This window comes from Symphalangus syndactylus, chromosome 20, assembly GCF_028878055.3.
Source record: "Symphalangus syndactylus isolate Jambi chromosome 20, NHGRI_mSymSyn1-v2.1_pri, whole genome shotgun sequence".
In the NCBI taxonomy this organism is placed as follows: domain Eukaryota; kingdom Metazoa; phylum Chordata; class Mammalia; order Primates; family Hylobatidae; genus Symphalangus; species Symphalangus syndactylus.
In genome coordinates, this window is record NC_072442.2 from 46,888,080 (window position 1) to 46,909,122 (window position 21,043).

At 53.3% G+C, this 21,043-nt stretch overlaps 1 protein-coding gene and 1 long non-coding RNA gene across 6 annotated transcripts in view; one reads left to right on the forward strand and one right to left on the reverse strand.

Moving 5' to 3' along the window:
• CRHR1 (corticotropin releasing hormone receptor 1) overlaps positions 1-21,043 on the forward strand; it is a 52,513-nt gene that overhangs the window by 5,785 nt on the left and 25,685 nt on the right. For 4 of the 5 annotated variants that reach the window (XM_055257681.2, XM_055257683.2, XM_055257684.2 and 1 more), the window contains exon 2: positions 17,002-17,089. In XM_055257681.2, the coding sequence (XP_055113656.1) occupies positions 17,002-17,089 (88 nt within the window). Of the gene's footprint in view, positions 1-16,842; positions 16,885-17,001; positions 17,090-21,043 lie in introns of those variants that run through there. The other variant, XM_055257682.2, reaches the window with a different exon arrangement.
• On the reverse strand, positions 9,341-20,550 carry LOC129470184 (uncharacterized). Its single transcript, XR_008653173.2, has 3 exons — positions 19,599-20,550; positions 10,263-10,775; positions 9,341-9,900 (listed from the first exon to the last, which is right to left on the reverse strand). It is a non-coding gene; the product is annotated as an uncharacterized lncRNA (long non-coding RNA).

Below are 21,043 nucleotides of genomic sequence, written 5' to 3' on the forward strand. Positions count from 1 at the left end.
ACAGTAAATGCATAATAAATATTAGCTATAGTAGTCACTTAATAAATCTTACCAACTTCCTCAGTCTAAGAAAGGCCATCAAAAGGAGGAGTGGTGAGGGGATGGGGGTAGAGGAAGGGTATTTGGTGTATAGAATCTCTTCCTGCTGCAGAGCACTTTTCACAGTCCCTGGGGAAAAGGGATCAGCCACCAGCCATCAGCTGAGCTTGAAGGTCATGGACAGACCTGAACATCTGTGATACGGAAAAACCTGACAGTAAAAGTAGATATATATGGAGGATAATACAAAATGATTCACTCACTGATGCAAACAATCATTTTGAAAATAACTAGCTGGATTCTATTAGACAACAGATTCTTAATCACTTGTTTTCTGAGTACATGATATCCACTTCAACAAAATTGAATGGATGGCAGGAAGGGAGGGAGGCAGACTTCATGAAACAGGCATGTCAGAATCTGGCTCTGGAAGATGGGTCTCCTTCACGTAGAACTGCGGATTCAAATGCTTTGGCCAAACATGTTCTTTGGCAACTGTCCACCCAGCAGCCATAAAACTGTTTCTGGGACAAACGAAGATGTTTGTGGCTGTTCTTTCTGCCCTATAAGCACAGGCAATTTGTCCATCTCACCCGCCTGGCACTGCTGGCCCAGAGAGCAGCCTGAGTGAGGTGCTTTGAGATGGGATTTGTGGGGTGTGCACCTGCCCCCCTCTGCATGTCAGCTGGTTTCCAAGCCCCAGCCAGTCTGGTTGGGAGCCAGTGCGCCTAGGTCAGAGCCCAGAAAAACTGGCTAGACTGGTCCAGTCACTTTGTGGCTGCAGAACCAGGGAGGCAGGGCTTGTTCTAGACTGACCGCTATACTTTAGAGTCTACCCACTGGAGTTTTAAGAGGTAGTGGGGGCTATCAGGAAGCACAGTGAGAACCTCAGTTGAACCTTTGAGTGCTGGGATGTCAGGGGCTTTAGGAGAATTGGGACAATATATTGGTCATCATCCCCGGTCAGTACCAAAGCCCACAGAGCTGAAAGGCACCTGCCCGGGGTGAAAGGCTAGGACAAGTGATTGGTGCAGCATTGCCATTTCCAGTGGGGAGTGCCCTCCCTCTGTGATCCATCCATGTCTCCCTCGCTGTTTTCCCAGCCTCTTTGGCAAGGTGTGTGAAGGGCTCATTTCTAGAAAGCCCTTCCTAGCTCAACAGAGGCCAGAGGTACCAGGCTGGGTGGGGAGCCTGTGCACAGAGACAGGGAAAAGGAGTGTGGCTGGGGGACAAGGGGCTGGGCTGGGTGGGCTGGAAAAACAAACCGGGTCCAGGAGGGGTTTCAGCTTGGGGGAAGGGCTTCAGGAGAGGCTAGGGCCATCTGAGGCACAGTCGTTACAGGTCCGGGCCCCCTGCACTGGGGACCCGACTGCACTCAGAGCACGGGCCTGGCAGGGTGCCCAAGGGCTCACTCAGGGTGGATGATTTCATTCTTATAGAAGATGCAGAGAGACAGACAGACAGTGAGAGAAGCAAAAAGGGAGGGAGAAGGAAAAGAGCTGCCTGGCTGCCTTGGTCATTCTTGCTTTTAACTTCCTCCCTAGCATCCAAGAGAACCTATGCCCGGGTTCTGAGGCCAGCGGTGGCATCTCCTGGAAACTTTCTCTGTTTCTGTCAAGAATTCCTCCACCCATCCCTATCCTGGTGCCTGGGTGCCCGAAGCCATCCTCAGCTGTCAGGAGAGCCTTGAGCACAGGGATGCCCCAAAGGAGCTGCCGTCACGATCCCACTCCCTTCCACCACCCCCAGGGCTGCTCTTCCTCCCCAGAAGCAGGGTGCAGAAGGGACAGGATCTGTTGCCTCTGTGGGCCTATGTGTTTCTCAGTGGGCATTTTTTTTCTCTCTTTCTCTTTCTCTCTCTCTCTCTCTCTCACACACACACACACACACACACACACACACGCTGGGACCCTGGCGAGTGAGCTACTTCGCAGTGTTCATAACACCCGCACCTGCCACCCCCCTCAGAAGCCACTGTATGGTCACCACCTCTCCTCTCCTCTAAGCACAGCCAGACCTGCACGGCAGGTGTGCGATGCCACCTCAAGGCCAGGGTTGGAGGCTGACTTCCAGAGGAGCAGCTGGGCACCCGGGGACCACGGGCTTAGCCGGGTGAGTGACTAGCAGGTTAGACAGCCTCACTGGCATCCTTTGGCTGCTGGTGCCTGGCTGGGAGCCCGAGAGGCTCAGCCACTCCTTCATCTTCCCAGACAGGTAGGGCAAGGCTGGTCCTTGGAGGGAGGCTGGTCCTTGTGTCCTGGGCTTGGTCTTGTTCTGAGCCACGCCCTTCCCCTTCCTCTTTGTGCCAGCTCTGCTCCTGTCCCTTGCCTACGCCACCCAGGTTCTTTTAAGCAGGTATACTGTTTACTGGCCAGGTGCACCATTTACTGAGCTGCTCTTGCACTAAGGCCCACACAAGTGACCCCACTGAGTCCTCCCATCCCCTTCTAGAGGGGAAAGAACCTGACGTTCCCCTAATCTCTTGCTCCTCACCCCTGGCCCTCTGCCTGAGTCGCACTGTTCTCCTTCCTCCCCTGCCACCCCCCACCCAGCAGAATATACATATCTGACACTTCTCTTACAGGAGCTTCTGCCCCCAAGTCTCTCTGTGCCAATCTTCATCTGTCATGTCCACCAAAGTCTTCCTGAACTGTCCCCACCTCCTCCTCCAGGGAGCCCTCCAGTCTAAATCTGTCTCTCACTGGTTGTTCCTTTGTTCTCACCTCATCCCATCCCCTGGTGTGAGCCTCTAGCTCATCGTGGATCCTGGGCTGTCCTGCAACATGGGGTCTTACAGCTCTTTGATGTGTCCCCCCACAGGGGGCTCAAAACACCTACTAACCAGATTCCACATGGACCCCTAGTGACCCACATCTAACCTGAGCCCTTGTTCCCACCGTAGATTATGAGCTCTGCCTAGACTAGAAAAATTCCCTTACAAAATAAAACAAAACAAAAAAACAACAAAACCTCTGTGAGCCCAGAACTTAGTCCAGAACTGTGCACACAGTAGGTGCACAATAGATGCTGAACAAAATGGAGGGTCTCTCCCTGCTCCCACTCCCCGATGAACGTCTGTCTGAGTGTGGAAGTGCTATGGCAACAGAAGACACAAGTGACAAGCCAGACACATAGGTCCCTCTCTGCCTCCGCGTGTGGATTTGTGACTCAATGGTTTATCAAGGGCTACGCGGCAGCGCGGCTTAGGAACATTAAAAGATTCCAGCACTGCCCTGTGTTCCGCCTCCGGTCCCCATAGCACTGGGGGCGTTGTCCACGTGCGCGCAAGGGCAGCATTTTGCTTCATGAGCATTTCTGGACAGGGATGGTGGGAGATGTTGCTAGAGGGAGTTGTGGCGCTGGGGTGGGGACTGGGGAGGCGGCCTTGGTGGCATCCTGGGGTTCCCTCCCTGGTGCTGTCCTGGTTCTCCTAGTCATGAGGCAGGAATAGCCAGGCAAGGCAGGGATGCCAAGAGCACTGGCATTCCTGGTACCTTCGTGAGATCCCGTCCGTTGGCATTCCACCCCTCCAGCTCCCAGTGAGTCGATGTGGGGAAGCAGCCTGGGGCGTCTTTTCTCTTCTGATGGCTGGGGCCTCATGGCCTGACTGTGGAAGCTGCTGCAAGGCTGTGAAATGCAGTAGGGGCCTAGGAGTGGTGGGGCTCACATGCACCCTGGAGGAAGGACCACTGTCCCTAAAACTGACAGGGCAGGAGGCCTGGGGTTGGAGCTGACTCTGCCACTTCCTGGATGGGTGACCTTGGGCAAATCACACGACCTTTCTGGACCTTCGTGTCGTCTTTACTGGACCGACCACAGTGCAGAACGAAAGAGGAAAGGCCTGTGCTGCTGCAAGGGGCCTGCTCCCACCAAAGGTCAGTGAGACCTGCTGTTTTCATGGGTGGGAGTCCCACCCCAGGACTCCCCTCAAAACTAAGCCCAACTGTCACTCAAGACCCGCCTCCTCCATGAGGCCTTCCCTGGTGAGCCAGGCGTCACACTCTGTCCTCCAGCTAAAGCAGGCTCTCAAACCAGCTGTGGGGAAGGACCACATGAATTTTTCCAATCCATGGCCAACTGGCATGTGGTCCTGCTGTGTAGCCTGCACCACGTGATTCATCTGGCAAGTCCGACAGCATCTGAATTGGTCTAGACCCTGTTTGATGAGATGAGTCTTGACTACATGCTCAGATGTCACCGCAGGGATGGATTCACATGAAACGCTTACTCTCCAGTTTTGTACTTCTCAAGTTATAGACCAGGAACCAATTGTTGGTAGGTTGGCAAACTTGACTAGTTGGAACGGTCCTCACCACCCTTTGAATAGCGAGGGCCTAAATCCCTCCTTTGGGGCCAGAATTCACTGCCTGGCCCAGATCTCTGGTTCACCCTTCACACAGCCTGGCCCTCCTGCCATGCTTCTTGCACTTGTGCGTCTCCATTGCATTGATGTGAGTGATGTAGTGGCTCTTTCTGGCAGCCAAGGCTGGGCGACGGAAGAAGGAAGAACCCTTGTCCAGGAGGAGGAAACTCTTCGGTTTACTCAGACCCCTTACCCAGTGGCGGGTTCTGAGCAGGCCCCTTCCCCCTCCTTGTCACACTCATCAATCTGCACTTGGTGACAAGGTGAGCTGAGGACCCATGATCAGTGGTCACAGCCCCTAGTGGGGCAAGGGTAGCCTTGCTCTGTGTGGGTTCCCCAAAGCTCACAGGACTTAGCCCCACGCTGTTCTACCCCTGGTCCCTGCACTCATCCAAGGTAAAGGAACCCCACTTCTCCAGGGCCCAGGACCTGGCTCTGCCTCCTGCCTCTGAGGTGCCGGCCCTGGGGAGGCTCTGGTGGAGCCTCGGCGGGGTGAGCTCAGCTCGCTGACTCTGGGAAGAGGCTGCTGTTCGAGCTCTTTCTGGGCTGCCTCATTCCTCAACTTTGGCTGCATCAGCAGGCAGACCTTCCTTTATCTCCCGTGCACTCCCTGCAGGAGAAGATCTGGAGGAGCTGACCCAGCAGGGCCAGGACAGAGTGAGTGCGGGGAAGGAGTTCCCATCTGCCCATCTGGCCAGGAAAGGTCACTTCCACCAGTCCGCTGCCTGCAGACTGAGGCCAGGAGGTGGGAGACTGACTGATCCAAAGTCGCACAGGGCATTCACCAAGAAGAGGGCAACCCAGGTCCTCTTCCTGCCTTGAAGGTGCCTCCCTCTTGTAATCCCACACTCTTCCCAAGGTCCCCTCTACAGCCACTTTCCTCCCCTGCCCAGCCCCCATAATGGGCAGGCAGGCAAGTGCCTTCAAAGCTGGGATGGAGCATTGCAACCCTCCAACCCAGGGCTTCCCAACCTCAGCACTATTGACATTTGGGGCTGGATAATCCTTCACTGTGGGGGCTGGCCTGTGCATTTTAGGATGCTTATCAGCATTCTTGGCCTTTACCCATTAAATGCCAGTCGCACGTCCCCCTTCCTGATTATAGCAACCAAGAATATCTTCAGACATCACCAAACGTCCCCCGGGAGGCAAAATGGCCTCCAGGTGAGAATCTCTGAGCTGGCTGAGTTATCCTCACTTCTGTTGATGCTTCAGAATCACTGGAACGCATTTAAAAAACATAAGGGTTCCTGAGCTCCCCACAGGCCTGTTGAACCCCAGTTTTGGGGGTGAGGTGTGAGAAATGGGATTTTCTGTCTCCCAGGTCAGGTGTCAAGCACTGTCTGGAAATTCTGATTTTGTCTAAGTCACTGCCTTTACAAGCAAAGAATCAGAGGACAGGGCCGTTGCCTGTTTTATGTCTGGTTAGTCCTAATTTCTGCCCTAAATATCTCTCTTCAGTGGGGTTTGGTGGTCCAGCAGCGCTCTTTAAACTGACCTTTGGCCTTAGAAGGCAGTCGCTTCTCCAGGAAAAACAGCCCCAAAGCCTTTAGCATTTTTCAATAAAATAGAACCTAATTTCCAGCCACCAGTTTCACTCTTCCCTCCTGGCCCTCTTTAAATCCCTTTTAAAACGCGGCTCCATAAAGGACATCTTTTCTCTGCCGACACTGAAATCCCCCTCACTTTACACTTGTCAGAGAGCGGCTGAGCCGAGAGCACAGCTGATAGTGTCACCTGCGTAGCTGGTGTCTCTGCGGCTGTCCCCACACCTCGGCTGTGCCTCCCACCCACTCAGGGATGGTTTCCCAGTGTCTGGGAGCCACTCACAGCTAACAGCTCCCGGGGGCAGGCACTGGATCAGAACCCTGGGCTGGGCTCCCCTCTTCTGTGAGAGCCAAACTGAGCCCTTCCTGAGTCCCATCCATTGGCAGGGTCCTACTGGTGTCCGCCCCCTCGTCCCCGCTGCCAGCTCTGGGGGAGCTGGGCTGCAGCCAGGAACCAGAGTTTGAAAGGCAAAGGAAACCTGTACCCATGTGTCTTTTGGAGGATCCAGGCTTGTGATGAGGAAGAGGAGGGAAGGGAAGGCAGGCAGGGCAGGCAGGGAAACAAGCTGTGCTGCCTAGGGGCAGGAGCATGGCTCCAATCCCAGTCCCTCCAGTTACTGCAGTCAAAACCCTGGGTAAGTTACCATCTCCGGGTGCACCAGTCTCTCGTTTGAACAGTGGGGAGATAGTAAAGGCTCTGACTTGCAGGGGTCGAGAAGGATTAAATGAAGAAATTCACAGGGCCTGGCACTGTGCAAGCCTTCAGTAAAAGCTGAAGAAAGAAAGAAGGAAGAAGAAAGAAAGGAAAGAAGGGAGGGAGGAAAATGGAAGCCAGGGAAGACTGAGAAATGTAGGGTGGTTAAGATGCGGAGGAGAGAGGCAGGAGGCCGAGAAGGCATGGGCTACGAAAACATATCCATGAGTGAATTTGAGAGCACATCATACCAAGACGGGGAGCCAGTGAATGCATGAGAGAGGCAGCAATGGAGGGAAGACAAGGAGGATGGGAGCTATGCTCCGGGCACCCCTTGCCCCCATGCTTAGCAAATCCCTATCATTGACCTGGATGTACACTCCACTCCTGTAGGTGACCGCTGCTAGCTTCTGGGAAAGAGTGGTGCTGGAAAGTGGGGTACATGCCCTGAGTGGGCAGGGGGCTGGGCAAGGGGCACTTCTGGGGAGAAAGGCCAAGTCAGGAAGGAAGAACGTGCAAAGTTGAGTAACAGAGTGGTGACCATTTGTGTGGCCTGCACACCGAGCCCCATGCTGTTTTTTCTTTTCTTCTTTTTTTTTTTTTTGAGACGGAATCTCGCTCTTTCGCCCAGGCTAGACTTTCGCCCAGGCTAGACTTTCGCCCAGGCTAGACTTTCGCCCAGGCTGGAGTGCAATGGTGCAATCTCAGCTCACTGCAAGCTCCGCCTCCCGGGTTCACACCATTCTCCTGCCTTAGCCTCCTGAGTAGCTAGGACTACAGGCACCCACCACCACGCCCAGCTAATTTTTTGTATTTTTAGTAGAGACGGGGTTTCACCGTGATCTCGATCTCCTGACCTTGTGATCCGCCCGCCTTGGCCTCCCAAAGTGCTGGGATTACAGGCGTGAGCCACCACGCCTGGCCCCATGCTGTTTTATGTGCACCATATTGTTGAATCTCTCCAGGAGCTTTGGGATATGAATATTTTATCCCTATCAGCCCCATTTACAGATGGGGAAAATGAGGCTCGGAGAAGTTTGGTGATTCTCCCAAGGTCACACAGGTAGGAAGGGGAAGATAAAAGATTCCAACAAGCGTCTCTCCAGCCCCAAGTTTAGAGATTTGAATTTCTACTCTCCTGTACATCCTGGAGCCAGGGCATATTCAGACCTGGAAAGGAATGTAGAGAACACAGTGACCTCCCCATTTTACAGATGAGGTAACTGAGGTGGGGAGGTGACTTCTCTACCATTACGGAGCAAGTTCAGCAGAGTCAGCCCTGTGCTTCCCACCCAGAGTGCTTTTTCCTCTAGCACACCCTTCTGGAGTCCAAGGCACGGGGCTGTGGGGGGAGCAAGGAGAGGAGAGGGAGCTGCTGCTGAGCAGGAGGAATAGAGGAAAATGAGAAAAATGAAACAGGCCCCCCACAGTCTCTTGCTTGGAATCATCATGAGACCCCATGGTCAGAGGGGGCAGAAAGTGAAAACCTATCTGCTTACTTATTCATTCAGTCATTTATTCATTCAACAAACGTGTTGGGGCCTGCTCTATATCGGGCCCCACTGAGGATACAAAGATAGCCAAACACGGGCTGGGCAGGATGGCTCACGCCTGTAATCCCAGCACTTTGGGAGGCCGAGGATCATCTGAGGTCAAGAGTTCGAGACCAGCATGACCAACATGGCGAAACCCCATCTCTAATAAAAGTATAAAAATTAGCCAGGTGTGATGATGGGTGCCTGTAATCCCAGCTACTCAGGAGGCTGAGGCATGAGAATCTCTTTAACCCAGGAGGTAGAGGTTGCAGTGAGCCAAGATCACGCCACTGCACTCCAGCCTGGGTGACAAGGTGAGACTCCATCTCAGAAAAAAAAAAAAAAAAAAGCCAAACACAGACCTTGCCCGCAGGGAGCTTATAACCCAAGCTTATAACAGTACATCTGGAACCTTGGAGGGGCGTGTGTGACTCTGGAGCTGGGGTCTCATGGCCCTTGCTGCCCTGGGGTGGGGGAGGCAGGTGACCCACTATTTCTAGCCCTGCTGCGAGGTTTTCTTAGGGGAGCAGAGGCATGAAGTAGCAGGGAGGGCGGGCGGGGGGCGCCCTGAGCCGGGGCCCCAGGGAGAAAGACCGGGGGCGGGGAACACCCAGGCATCCCCCCTCCCTTAACTGTAGGCAGGAGATTTTCCTTTCTATTTTTTCTTCTCGGTACAACAGCAATTTAAGTTAATTAAATGTAACAATAAATTATTTCTCTCCTGCCTGAAATAATCTTTCAGTGCTCACCCACTTTTGAGGGGAAGCACTGGCTCTTTGCCTTGAGATGGGGACTGGTTGTGGCTGTCACAGAAAGAGGCTGTGGGAGGAGGGCCAGGCCCGAGGCGGGGTGGGGAGAAGCCTGGGCAGTCAAGAGGGCTGAGAAAGGACCCCTGGCATCGCTGTCCTCTGTCCCTAGTCTAGTTTTACTCTGACTGGTCTCCACCTGTGGGTGGATGGGAAAAAGATGCCCCATGAGGGTGCTCCTCTGCTGGTACACATCTTGCAAGTCTATCCCCCACTGACCCCTCCACTTGGCACTTCTGTAGCAAGAAATTCTGCAGAAACCACACAATTGCATGTGGGGCCTGCCCTGCTCTTGTATTCAATTAGTCTGTAATTACAGATATATCCCCCGGAGGTACAGAGACGTTTCTGAAGAGTTGATTGCACCGATGCTTTATTTCTGCAAACCAGATCCCAGTATTTAAATGCAACGGCGGACCCAGCTTTTTAGAGAAATCTTCATTTATGACCTCATTTCTTTTTCGCATTTAGATTTTCTTCTCTTGCCTTTGCTTAAAATAGGCTCCACCTGAACACAATGCAAAGCAAAGCAGAGTCAGAAGGGTTGGATATTGGGATTGTGGAGCCTGCAGGACCCCAGGACCCAGGACCTTGGCCAGCAGATGGAAAGTGTGGGCTGGGGCCCTTGCCTCTGGGGTCACCAGGGAGAGCTTCGATCTTGGCCACACTGGAGAGTCAGGGGCTTCTCTGGGCCTCGAGTCAGGGTCTGCCAGAGTCTCCCAGGCCAGGGAAGGCGACAAGGCCTGGTTTCACTCTGACCTGCTGAACCGCCTCCGTGGAACAGGTGACTGTTGGCTGTCTCGCTGGGATGATGAGGGTGACGAGCTGGGATAATTCACTGCTCAGGAACCTGCCATGGCGCTCCAGGCCGACTGGATCCATCTCAGCCCAGTGTCTGAGGCCCTCCGCAGGCAGTCTGCCACACCCCCACAAGCTCAGGACCCTCCCCTTGCTGGGAGGGCCCTCTCCCTCCCTCTGACAGCCACATCCACTCTGCCCGACCTCCAGCTCACCTCCCCCAGGAAGCCTGCCCTCATGGCCACGGTGCTGACCCCATCTGAAACTCCGTGATCCCCCTGCCCTCAGTCTGTGCCTCATCTTGCCATCGTCATGTATGTGTGTGTGTCTGTCTGTCCTTCCCCATCTCTTCTGAGTTCCTTTCCTTTTTTCGAAATCATGTACTTAGTCCCGGACTCTTTGAATGAAGGATCCCAGACCACCAAGGGGGTTGGAGACACCACTCAACCCAGTGGATTTCAAACCTAAAAAGCAACATACCTTTTAAGCAGAAAAACTCCTTCCCAAAGCAAGGCTTCCTGAGAAGGCAGAAGGACCTGGTGGAAGATGAGGAGAGGCCAGGTCCTGCCTGCGGGGCCCCCCCCAGGGCCTGGAAGGGACATCAGGAAAGCTGCTCCAGGCCAGCCCTCTGCAGTGGAGGCACATTCAGGGGCCCAGAACAGCCAAGCCGTGCTGATGACCCTGCTGATGCTTGTGGGGACTTTACACTGAAGATGCAGCTCTCCTGAATCCCCCCAAATGGCCCATCTCCCAGTGAAGTGGGTAAGAAAGACCACATTGCCCCCACTTCTCAGATGAGGAAGTTGAGTCTCAGAGGAGTCAGGTGCCTCACCGAAAGCCACACAGGCAGTGGCAGGACTGCCTTGGGGCTCAGGAGAAGGGTGAGGGACCGTGTTGAAGGATGGCTTTCCAGCTGTGGCTCTGCCAAAGACCAGCGCCGTCCCTGACCCCTGGAGGCTCTGGGGACTCTCCCAAGCTGAGCATCAGTGCTAGCTGTGAAAGGAGAGGGAAAACAGGCTCCCTTTTCCCTGTTCCCCAGGAACTTGTAGGAACCAGGCCTGAGATGCCTCAGCTGCCTCCAGGCCACCCCTCCCTCCCTCCAGTGGCCTTCAGGACCCTCCCCAAAAGGTTAATTACCGAATCATCACATCAAAGGAAATTGCACTTTTGTGCCTTAAAGACCAAACTGAGCTTCAGCAACACGGTTATTTATGGTCTCTAATAAGCATTTTCTGGGTGTGATTAACCTTTATACCAAAATCACACTGGGAATTGGGATGGCAGCTTCATTCCAGCCCCATTCTGTGCTGGCCCTGGGGGTGGGGGTGTGGGTAGCAGCTGCAGCAGGCTGGAGCAGACCATGTCAGAACCTGGCCCTCCACCCCCTCCACAGGCTCCTGCACCACTTTCCTCTCCCCTGCCCATCCCCTCTGCCAAGGCGCTGTCTTGACCTGCGCCTGGCCAGCCAGAAGGCGTGACTCTCCTCATGGTTCGTCTCCTTGAAAGACAGCAGGAGCACCTGCTGACTGAATCCCAGCTCCTAAAAACAGTTACGTGACATTGGGCACATCAACTACCCCAGATTTAAAATGGGAGCATGATACCCGCCCAGTCTGCTTTCCCTTCCGTGCCAGGGACCCACTAGATCTTTGGAAAATCCTTTTACAAGATGCTATAATTGAGCTGCACACACCCTTGGCCTCAGACTTTAACCTTGAAGGTTTGGCTCTTTGGTGAGTGGAGAGATTTGTAGTTGAGCTGCAAGTTTTATTTGGAGCCTTGGGGCTGCCAGGCTGGTGCACGGAAGTGAGGCATTAGCCAGTGAGTGAACCTCGTGCTCTGCCAGCTTCAGCTTCAGTGCCGTTTTGATTTTCTCTACTAGTTGGAAGATAGTAAATCACATGAAGTCTTGAAAACTTGGTTCTGAAAGGAGCGCCAGTGGCTGGGACTGGTGATGGAGTGGAGGAGCAAGAGGCATTCGAGAAAGGCCGAAAGCACTTTGGTTTGATTTCAGAGAAGATGACATGTTCAGTTCACCCCATTTACCATATGCTTCGACTATAATTCCCACTGTTTCAGGGTGCTAGTTGTTGGTGAGAAGTGGAGGAAGCCAAGAACCCTCCCCAGGAAAATGGTTTTCATCACACACACCAGCTGCATTTATTTGCAGATCTTCACACTGCCTGCTCCCCAGGTTAAGAATTCTCCGTTTTTTTTGTTTTTTTTTTTTGGTTCTGTTTTTTGTTGTTTTTTGCCCAGCGTGGTGGCTCACCCCTGTAATCCCAGCACTTTGGGAGGCTGAGGCGGGCAGATCACTTGAAGTCAGGAGTTTGAGACCAGCCTGGCCAACCTGGTGAAACCTCATCTCTACTAAAAACACAAAACTTAGCTGGGCATGGTGGCAGGTCTGTAATCCCAGCTACTTGGGAGGCTGAGGCAGGAGAATTGCTTGAACCCAGGAGACAGAGGTTACAGTGAGCCGAGATCGCACCACTGCACTCTAGCCTGGGCGACAGAGCAAGACTGTCTCAAAAAACAAACAAAAAATTCTCCATTTGAAGGGCAAACAAACAACATCCTTGAAACTTTGGGGGCCTGTTCCTACCAGTGCAGTAACTGCCTGTTGATGGAGATAGAAAACCACAGTGGAGCTTGAGGAGGAGATCAGTGGATAGTGGGAGGAAAAATGCAGGAAATCTTTGGACTTTTCACGGAAGTGTGATTCAGGAATAAGGCAGAAGCCCTCACAAACCTTCCGCAGAGCAAGAGGTGGCACGGGCACAGATTCTGCTACAGAGCAGACCTTTCCGGAGAGGAAAGGTTGGTTTGGGAATTTTAAGAAGCATTTTTCTTTGCATAATGCAACACCAGTCCTCTGTGTTTAGAAAATGGTTGTGTGAACCATCACATTCAGGAGAGGGACACAAGTGTCAGGGTTCTAGGCAGCCAAAGGCAGACTAGCCCTTTGCCTGGCATTGGGCTTCGTTTTCTGACGAATCAAGATTTGCTCTGCTCCTCTGTGCACGCTAGGACATTAAGATGCGAGAATAAGAACTTATAGCCTGTTTATTTGCCATCTAATTAGTGTCTTGGGTCCTAAGTGCTTTGTGCCGAGGTGGTTTTCGTGCACTTAGGCTGGTCTAAGGGCTCTACTCGTGAGCCTCACGGGCACAGGGTCTAGTGCGTATACAGAGTGCACTGGGAAAAGGGGTACATTGGAGGGAGAACTGAGCTGCTTTGCTTTGGAGGGTTGGGCAGATACTACTAAGCAGAGGGGCCCTGGAACTGGCCTCTGAAGAATGCAGAGTTGACCAGGTGACCGGGGGCGGGGGATGGCACAGACTGCATGGGCAGAGGGTTGCAGACATGAGAAGGATCCCAGATACTGGGAGATGATAAGTAATTGGATGGGAATAGAACGTGATGTGCCTTCAAGGTGGGGGATCTGAAAGACCGGAGCACGAAGCACAGCTTAAGGATTAGATGGATAAGTGGAATGCCAGGCAATGGGGCTGATATTGTCAAATAGGATGTCTCCAGTTTCTTTTCTTTCTTTTTTGTCTATTTTATTTATTTGTTTATTTTGAGATGGAATCTTGCTCTGTTGCCCAGGCTGGAGTGCAATGGCGCGAACTCGGCTCACTGAAACATCCACCTCCTGGGTTCAGGCAATTCTCCTGCCTCAGCCTCCCAAGTAGCTGGGATTACAGGCACGCCACCATGCCCAGCTAATTTTTGTATTTTTAGTAGAGATGGGGGTTTCACCATGTTGGCCAGGCTGGTCTCGAACTCCCGACCTCAGGCGATCCGCCTGCCTTGGCCTCCCAAAGTGCTGGGATTACAGGCGTGAGCCACTGCACCTGGCCAGTGTCTCCAGTTTCTTTAATTTGCCTGTGGCTGAGCTGGCTCTGGGAGCCCTAGTTTGAGAGAGAGAGTGCGTGTGTGTGTGTGTGTGTGTGTGTGCGTGCGCGTGTGTGCATGTGTGTGTTGGGAGGTGGCGTGGGCAGATGTGGGGTGGGAAACGAGGAGCGATGATTTCTAGTCCTATTCTAGAAGGGGCCTCTGGCCCTAGTATCTGAGCTGCCCCTCTCTGGGGACAGAGCCGAGCCTGGGTCCCTGCTGATTGCTGAGCGGGCAGTGCAGCTTTGTCATGAGGACACTTTGCTTTCTGCTTAGCTGGCAAGAGCCACCGGCTGGCCTGGTGGCCTCCTCCTCTCTCTACTTCTGCGTTTTCACTTGGAAAATGAGGGTAAAGATATTTCTCCGTCTCTCTGGAGACTGTGAAGTTTAATTACTGATTAATAAAGTGTTGGAAATTCCTTGAGGCCAGAGAGCTGAATGGGTTTGTTATCATCACTCCTGAGTCCCAGGCGTGAGTTGGCTAACCCTGGTGCCATCTTGCTGAGTGTCCCGCGTGCAGAGCACAGGATGGGGGTGTGGGGCTGGGGTTATGCTTCAGAACCTGAAGCTTGGTCCAGGGCAGAGAGACCCCTGTGAGAGTACCAGCAAGGGAATGGAGTGAACAAAGCCACTACAAACTCAGGCACTACTGACTCAGGGAACCATGTGGGTGAGTCATGGGTAGTGGGGACCAGGCTCTGATGAGGAGTGGGCACTATTCCCCTGGACCTTGGAATGTGGGAGAAAGGGAAGCAGAGTCTGCCTTCATCATCGGGACAGGAGTGGGAGGGAGTGGGTACCGTGAAAGGGGGTGGCCCTGGTGGGGTGGGGTGGGGTGAGATAAGGGAGAACATTCCCGGCAGGTGAACATGGAAAAGGCAGGTCAGTTTGCTTCTAAGGACAGGGAGAAGGTCCTGAGATCTGAAAAGGGTGAGTGGAGAGGAGTCCAGGGAAGAGAGGATGGACAGCCCTGGAGGGTACGGGGCGGGCAGGGACGGAGGGATGGAGTCTGGCTTGGGAAGACAGCGCATGAGCAGGGCCCAACTGGAGTGAAGCAAGTGAGGCATTTCCTCAAGCCCACCCCAGACGGAGGTGCCAGCAACCTCAGTAATCACAATAGATATTTTTTTTTTTTTTTGAGATGGAGTATTACTCTGTCGCCCAGGCTGGAGTGCAGTGGCGCGATCTCGGCTCACTACAACCTCAACCTCCCGGGTTCAAGCAATTCTTCTGCCTCAGCCTCCCGAATAGCTGGGATTACAGGTGCCCGCCACCATACCTAGCTAATTTTTGTATTTTTAGTAGAGACGGGGCTTCACCATGTTGGCCAGACTGGTCTTGAACTCCTGACCTCAAGTGATCTGGCCCCCCAAAGTGCTGGGATTACAGGCATGAGCCACTGCACCTGGCCATGATAGATAATATTTTAATATCATTACTGACTTTTTCCCCTTTTGCCCCAAGCTCCAACATGGCCCAGCACTGTTACTGAGCCTATCTTTCCTTTAAAAAGTTTTTGATATTTTGCTCATCACGGATTTTTTGGCGTTAATCTTTATTTAAAAAAAATAATTATGGTAAAATATTCTGTATCTTGACAACTAAGATTTTCGATGCTCCCTTCACTTTTCCACTCACCTCGTGGAGTCCCGGCCCCTCGCGAGAAGGCTGCGTGCTGCCTGGGCTGGCCGCCGACCTGCTTCTAGCCTACACCCTAGCCTAGCAGCTTTGCTCACCAAGGGACTTGACAAGCCCCTACCTCTCTCCCGATCTTATTTTCCTGCTGTGAAATCCTAAGCTGGCTTCCAGAGCTAAGGGTCTGTGTCTGAGGCTCTGTAGTGAAATTTGCAGTTGGTACAGAAATGGGCTGGGGCTGAGACACCTGGCCATGGGGTTGGGGGCCTCAGAAGGAGCAGACCCCAAGAAGAAACAGCAGAGAAGTGATGAAGAGAGCAGCCTCCCATGAGGCCTCTCGGGCTTCAGGCTCACCACCCTGTCTGGGAACTCTGCTGGTGGCCGGGCACCCAGCTCCCCACAGCCAGAGGGAAGGACCGGTTACAGTGCTCCCCTCTCCCTGCCCCTCACTCATGCTTCTTAACCCCTTTTGAATCAAATCCGAGGGGAAACAGCCACCTCTTCTCCAACAACTAAATAAAAACCACCAAGTTCAGATCAGTTAACATATCCTTCTTGAGTGCCTATTGTATACCAGAAACACAATGTCATTCATTCATTTCTTCAGCAAAATTGAGTGCAATGAACAAAATCCCTGCCCCCACAGAGCATGCAGGGCTATTTAAAGGACTTCTACATACATACATCATGTAAGCTTAAAGGGGGTGAGACAGGCCATTTTTACAGGTGAGGACACTGAGGCACAGAGAGGTCAAGTCACCTGCCCATGGCAACACAGCGTAACGGGGGGCTGGACACTCGGCCTCTCTCTTGACTCTAACCCTGTCGGGAGGGGGGTTATGCGATGGTTGTGTGGGTGGGTTTAGTTGAAGAAGGGGCAGCCCTCCAGGTATAGGGCCTATGCCACTCCCTTCCCAACTGGGCTAAAATTCTGGAAGCAGAGTGACACAGAGCCTTCAGGGAGGTTAAAGGGCAAAGGTCTGCCCTAGAATAGGGTGTCCATCTTTCCAGACACATTTATCCCTTACCTCTTTGTGCCTCAGTTTCCTCATCTGCAAATAGGCACAGCCACACCAGCCCCAGGGAAAATTTAGTGCCATGGCAGATGTACAAGAGCTTGATAAATGGTGAGGCACAATTTGTGATGATGGATAATTAGGCAGGCGGGGATGAGGGCCCAGGAAACAGTTCACAAAACAAGAGGCCAGCTCTGGAGGAAAGGAGGGAAGTGAGTGCACACATGGGATCTGTGAAGCCGTGGTGGTCAGCAGGCCGGTGGGAGGGGGGGTGTGTGTGTGTGCGCACGTGCACACGTATATATGGTGGGAGACTGCTGGACCATGTTCAGGATCCCATGGGGGTGGAGGTGGCTTCCTCTGGCAGCACACAGCCCCTAGGGGTAAAATTCGCCTCTTCCCTAGGAGCCCGGGATCCTGATCCTGTCAGCTTCCCTGCCAGGCCCCTCCATGAGCAGGGCAACTCCAGACCCTCCAGGCGGAGAGGACCCAGAAGGAGGAGAGAGGAGATGAGGGGCGGGTGTCTGGGAAGCAACTGGATGTGTGACAGGGCGGGAGGGGAGGCAGGCAGGTGCAGTGTCACCCCTGCAGTTTTCCTGGGTGATGGAGCAACACGCTCATGGCTCATGGCACCTGCCTGATGTGTCCTTCGCCTCCTGTGCCTGCAGGCCCTTCTTCTTCTGGGGCTGAACCCTGTCTCTGGCTCCCTCCAGGACCAGCACTGCGAGAGCCTGTCCCTGACCAGCAACATCTCAGGTGAGTCCCCTCAACCCCCTCCTGCAAGATTCCTGGTCACCACAATGCCCCCCACCCCAGGTATCCCAGAGCCTGCACACAGAACCGTGCCCCAAGGCAGGATTCGCAGAGTCATTTCCTCTCCACGGCTCCAAGCAATTCTTCACATCTCCACTGAGTGCCGTGTTGAGAAGGATCCTGAGGTTGGGTGTAAGGTTGGTGGGGAAGAGCTGCAGTTGGTTAGTAGCACCTGCCGTGGGCACAGGAGTTTGCAGCAAGGATTGTGAGTAGTTATCTTCCCTGCTTTAGGGTGGGCACAGGGGAAGGTATCCCAGCCCTTGCTGCTGAGTTGTGACTTGGGGAGGCATCAAGGGAGGAAGAAAGGCTGCCACAGTCTGCGACTAAAAATGCCCAGGGCGTAATACTCCACGGTGCTAACCCGTGCCAGGCACTGATCAAGGACTGGAGCTGTATTAACCCAATTTGCACAGTGTCCCTCTGAAGTAGGTGCTGTTGTCCCCATTTTACACTAAGAAAACTGAGGCACAGAGAACTAGTAAGCTCCAGAGCCCTGAGTGGAGCACGGGCAGCCCAGCTTCTGGTTGTGGTCTCCAGCGCCGTGCTCTGTATCTCTCCAATAGAAAAGACAGCATGGCTGCAAATATTATTAATATCTGTGTCACTTTACCATTTACAGAGTGCTTTTGCATAATCATCTCATTTCATCCTCACAAGAGTGTAAAGCCCAACATATGTACAGTTGAGGAAACTGAGGCATGGGAGAGTTACATAATCCCCATGGCACTGCGTGGCCAGTACGTGGCAGTGACTGGGACCCAAATCTAGGTGTTTGGGCTGCCAAGGGCATGTCTTTTAAAACTTTGGGTGTGGTCCTGGGCATGGCTGCTGCTGGGCAAAAATGGAGAGGGTCCCTGCACCTGAGTGTCTTTGGAAGGCTTGTGGACCTTCTATTTAAGTCTTCAAGCCTCTCCTTGATTCACACCAACTCTTTGATGAAGCACCGACTACACAGCAGGCCCCACGCAGGGCACTGGGGGAAACAAGAGGGGCTCACAGTCTAGTCTGGGTGTCGAATCCACAAATGCACGTGCGATGAGGCAGAGGGCAAGACGCATGCTAGCAAAGAAACAGACGCAAGTGTCTGCAGGCAGGCAGGAGGCCTTCATTTCTGAAGCTGGCTCTGTGGGGACAGGAGGCCTCCACAGCTCAGGGCAGCTGCTTCCTGGCCAGCTGTTCCTTCACTAGGGAGAGGCTGGGGGCAGAGGAACAAGCCCTGGCCTTGGAGAAGGCACACTGGGTTCCTGTGCTGGCTCACAGAAGGTGCCTGGTCATGTCCTGGCTAGGGGCAGGTACTGGTAGCCACAGGGATGAGCATACCCTCAACCCCTCTTGAACCTCACCTTGCCCAAGTGTAGAGGGATGGGGGGCTGTTACCTGCCCCAAGTATCTCTTATGAGATTGAATGCACTAAGTTTTATGGCAATATTTCACAAACTGTAAACTGTAGAGTGTCATGCCAGTACTAGGTTTGGTTTGGTTTGGTTTTAGAGGTGGGACCTCGCTCTATCACCTAGGCTGAAGTGCAGTGGCGCAATCATAGTTTAGTGCAGCCTCAATCTTCTGAGCTCAAGGAATCCTCCTCTCTCAGCCTCCTGAGAAGCTAGGACTACGTGCACACCACCACGCCTGGCCTAATTTTTTAAAATTGTTTTGTAAAGACAGGGTCTCTGTTGCCCAGGCTGGAGTGCAGTGGCACAATCATAGCTCACTGCAGCCCAGATCTGGGCTCAGCCTCAGCAGGCTTTTTTTTAAAAGGCTTACTGTATAGCCGGAATGAAGGGAAGGTACTTGCCAGTAATTGCTCATAATGATGGAGGGGGCAGGGAGGCTAGGCAGGGGTGATGCAAATCCAGGGAGGCTTCCTGAAGGAGGAAGTTTCAAGGTGAATATTAAGACACTGTTAGTATGAACTGGCAGAAAAGAGCCAGTGCTGTGAGCTACAGCAGGAGGTGAGCAAGGACCAGTAGGTGGGTTTGGCAGAAGGACCAGGGAGAAGTGAGGAGGGAGGAGTGGGAAACCGAGAAGGTACTGGCAGCCCAGAGCATCTGGCTGCAAAGTTAGTTAAGCTGTGCTTGGGGAATGGGGAAGTAAGTTCTTGAGCATGAATGTGGAGTTCTAGGAGAGAGAGATGGGGAGGGAGGAGAGCAGCTCAGAGGCTGGGCCTGAGGGGAAAGGCCTATCCCCAGCCCTCCCCACGCTCTGGCGCCAGGTCAGGCTCTATCAACTTGTTCGTTATGCTCAGGAGGAGAGACATCCCTGAGCCCACGAAGGTGTCACCTGTCCTTGGAGCCAGCAGGCCATGATGAATAGCGTTCATTCCCTGGTGATTTGTACTCCGTGCCCGTGCCCCCAGCCCAGCCCAGCCTGCCTGGCTGCATGGCACGCGATCCGTCACCCTCCACAGTGGCCTCTGATAATGGGCCATTTGTCTTCTGACTTGGAGACCTACCCAGACCGACGGGCACTGGTAGAGACAGATGGTGAGGGTGGGGCGGAGGGGCGAGATGGATGGGCGTCTGGCCGGGGCAGCTGGCACTGAGCCAGGGCCTTTGGGGGGCCTTTCACGTACCTCACGCCAGGAACTGGGAGAGAGTGGGTGCCCAGGGCTGAGGCCTATCATGTGGCAGACCACAGACTTGGCGACTCATAAAATCATGGCATGAGTATGACAATGCCAGGAGGTAACAGAATTATTTACTAATGACATCACAGACAAATAGAATCTGAGTTGACAATTACCTGGGGTCATCAGTTCTCATCTCTGGTCTTAAGGTAGTGAATGATAATTAATAATAGCTAGGCCAGGCACGGTGGCCCACGCCTGTAATCCCAGCACTTTGGGAGGCCGAGGCGGGCGGATCACTTGAAGTCAGGTGTTCGAGACCAGCCTGGCCAACATGGTGAAACCCCGTCTCTACTAAAAATAAAAATAAAAAATTAGCCGGGCTTGGTGGCGGGCACCTATAATCCCAGCTACTCAGGAGGCTGAGGCATGAGAATCGCTTGAGCCTGAGAGGCCGAGGTTGCAGTGAGCCGAGATCACACCACTGCACTCCAATCTGGGCGACAGAACGAGACTCTGTTTCAAATAATAATAATAATAACAGCTAATATTTATTTAGTGCCCACTGTGTGTTGGACACCATTCCAAGTGCTTTAATCTCATTCAATCATTACAACACTATAGTCAGGAATATTTTTATCCACATTTTATAGTAGAGGAACCTAAGGCTCAGAGAAGTTAAATCAGTTGCCCAAACGCACTAAGCAGTTACTAAGCAGTGGCTGCAAGATACAAACCATGTGGGCCTGACTTCAGATTTTGCCACCAGCACCGCGTTATGTGGCCACTCAGAGCCAGGGTGCCCAGGGCCCGGTGTAGTCAGCCGTCTAGGGGTGCAGTGCCACCCCTGCAGTTTTCCATACCCACACTAGGTTTGCACATGGCCCCATATTCTCCTCCATGCCTCCTATATGCCTGGCACTGTACTAGCTGCTGGGAAGGCAAAAGTGATGAGCCCACAAACCCGCAGGACAGGAGGGCCATCCACTTGTCCTGATGGATCACACACCCAACACAGGCATCTTTCTTCTCTGCCCATCCAAAGAGAAGGCAGCTCAGCCATGAGGTGGCCAAGCAAAGACCAGGTTTCTGCCACACTCTCCATGCCAGGGGACCCAGGCAGAGGCCCTGCCCATTCATCCCACAGCACATTCCTCTGACTGGGCAAGAATGTGTGTTTCACAGGCTGCCCTTGGGCCACCTGGCTGCTCCCCCTCTGGACAGCCTGGGCTGAGTCCCCCTCCTGGGTTTAAGCCAAATAGGGGGAAGGGCTTCCCAGCCACAGGGCTGCTGCCAAGTGCCCACCTCCAGAAGCCGCTGATGGGAGACCC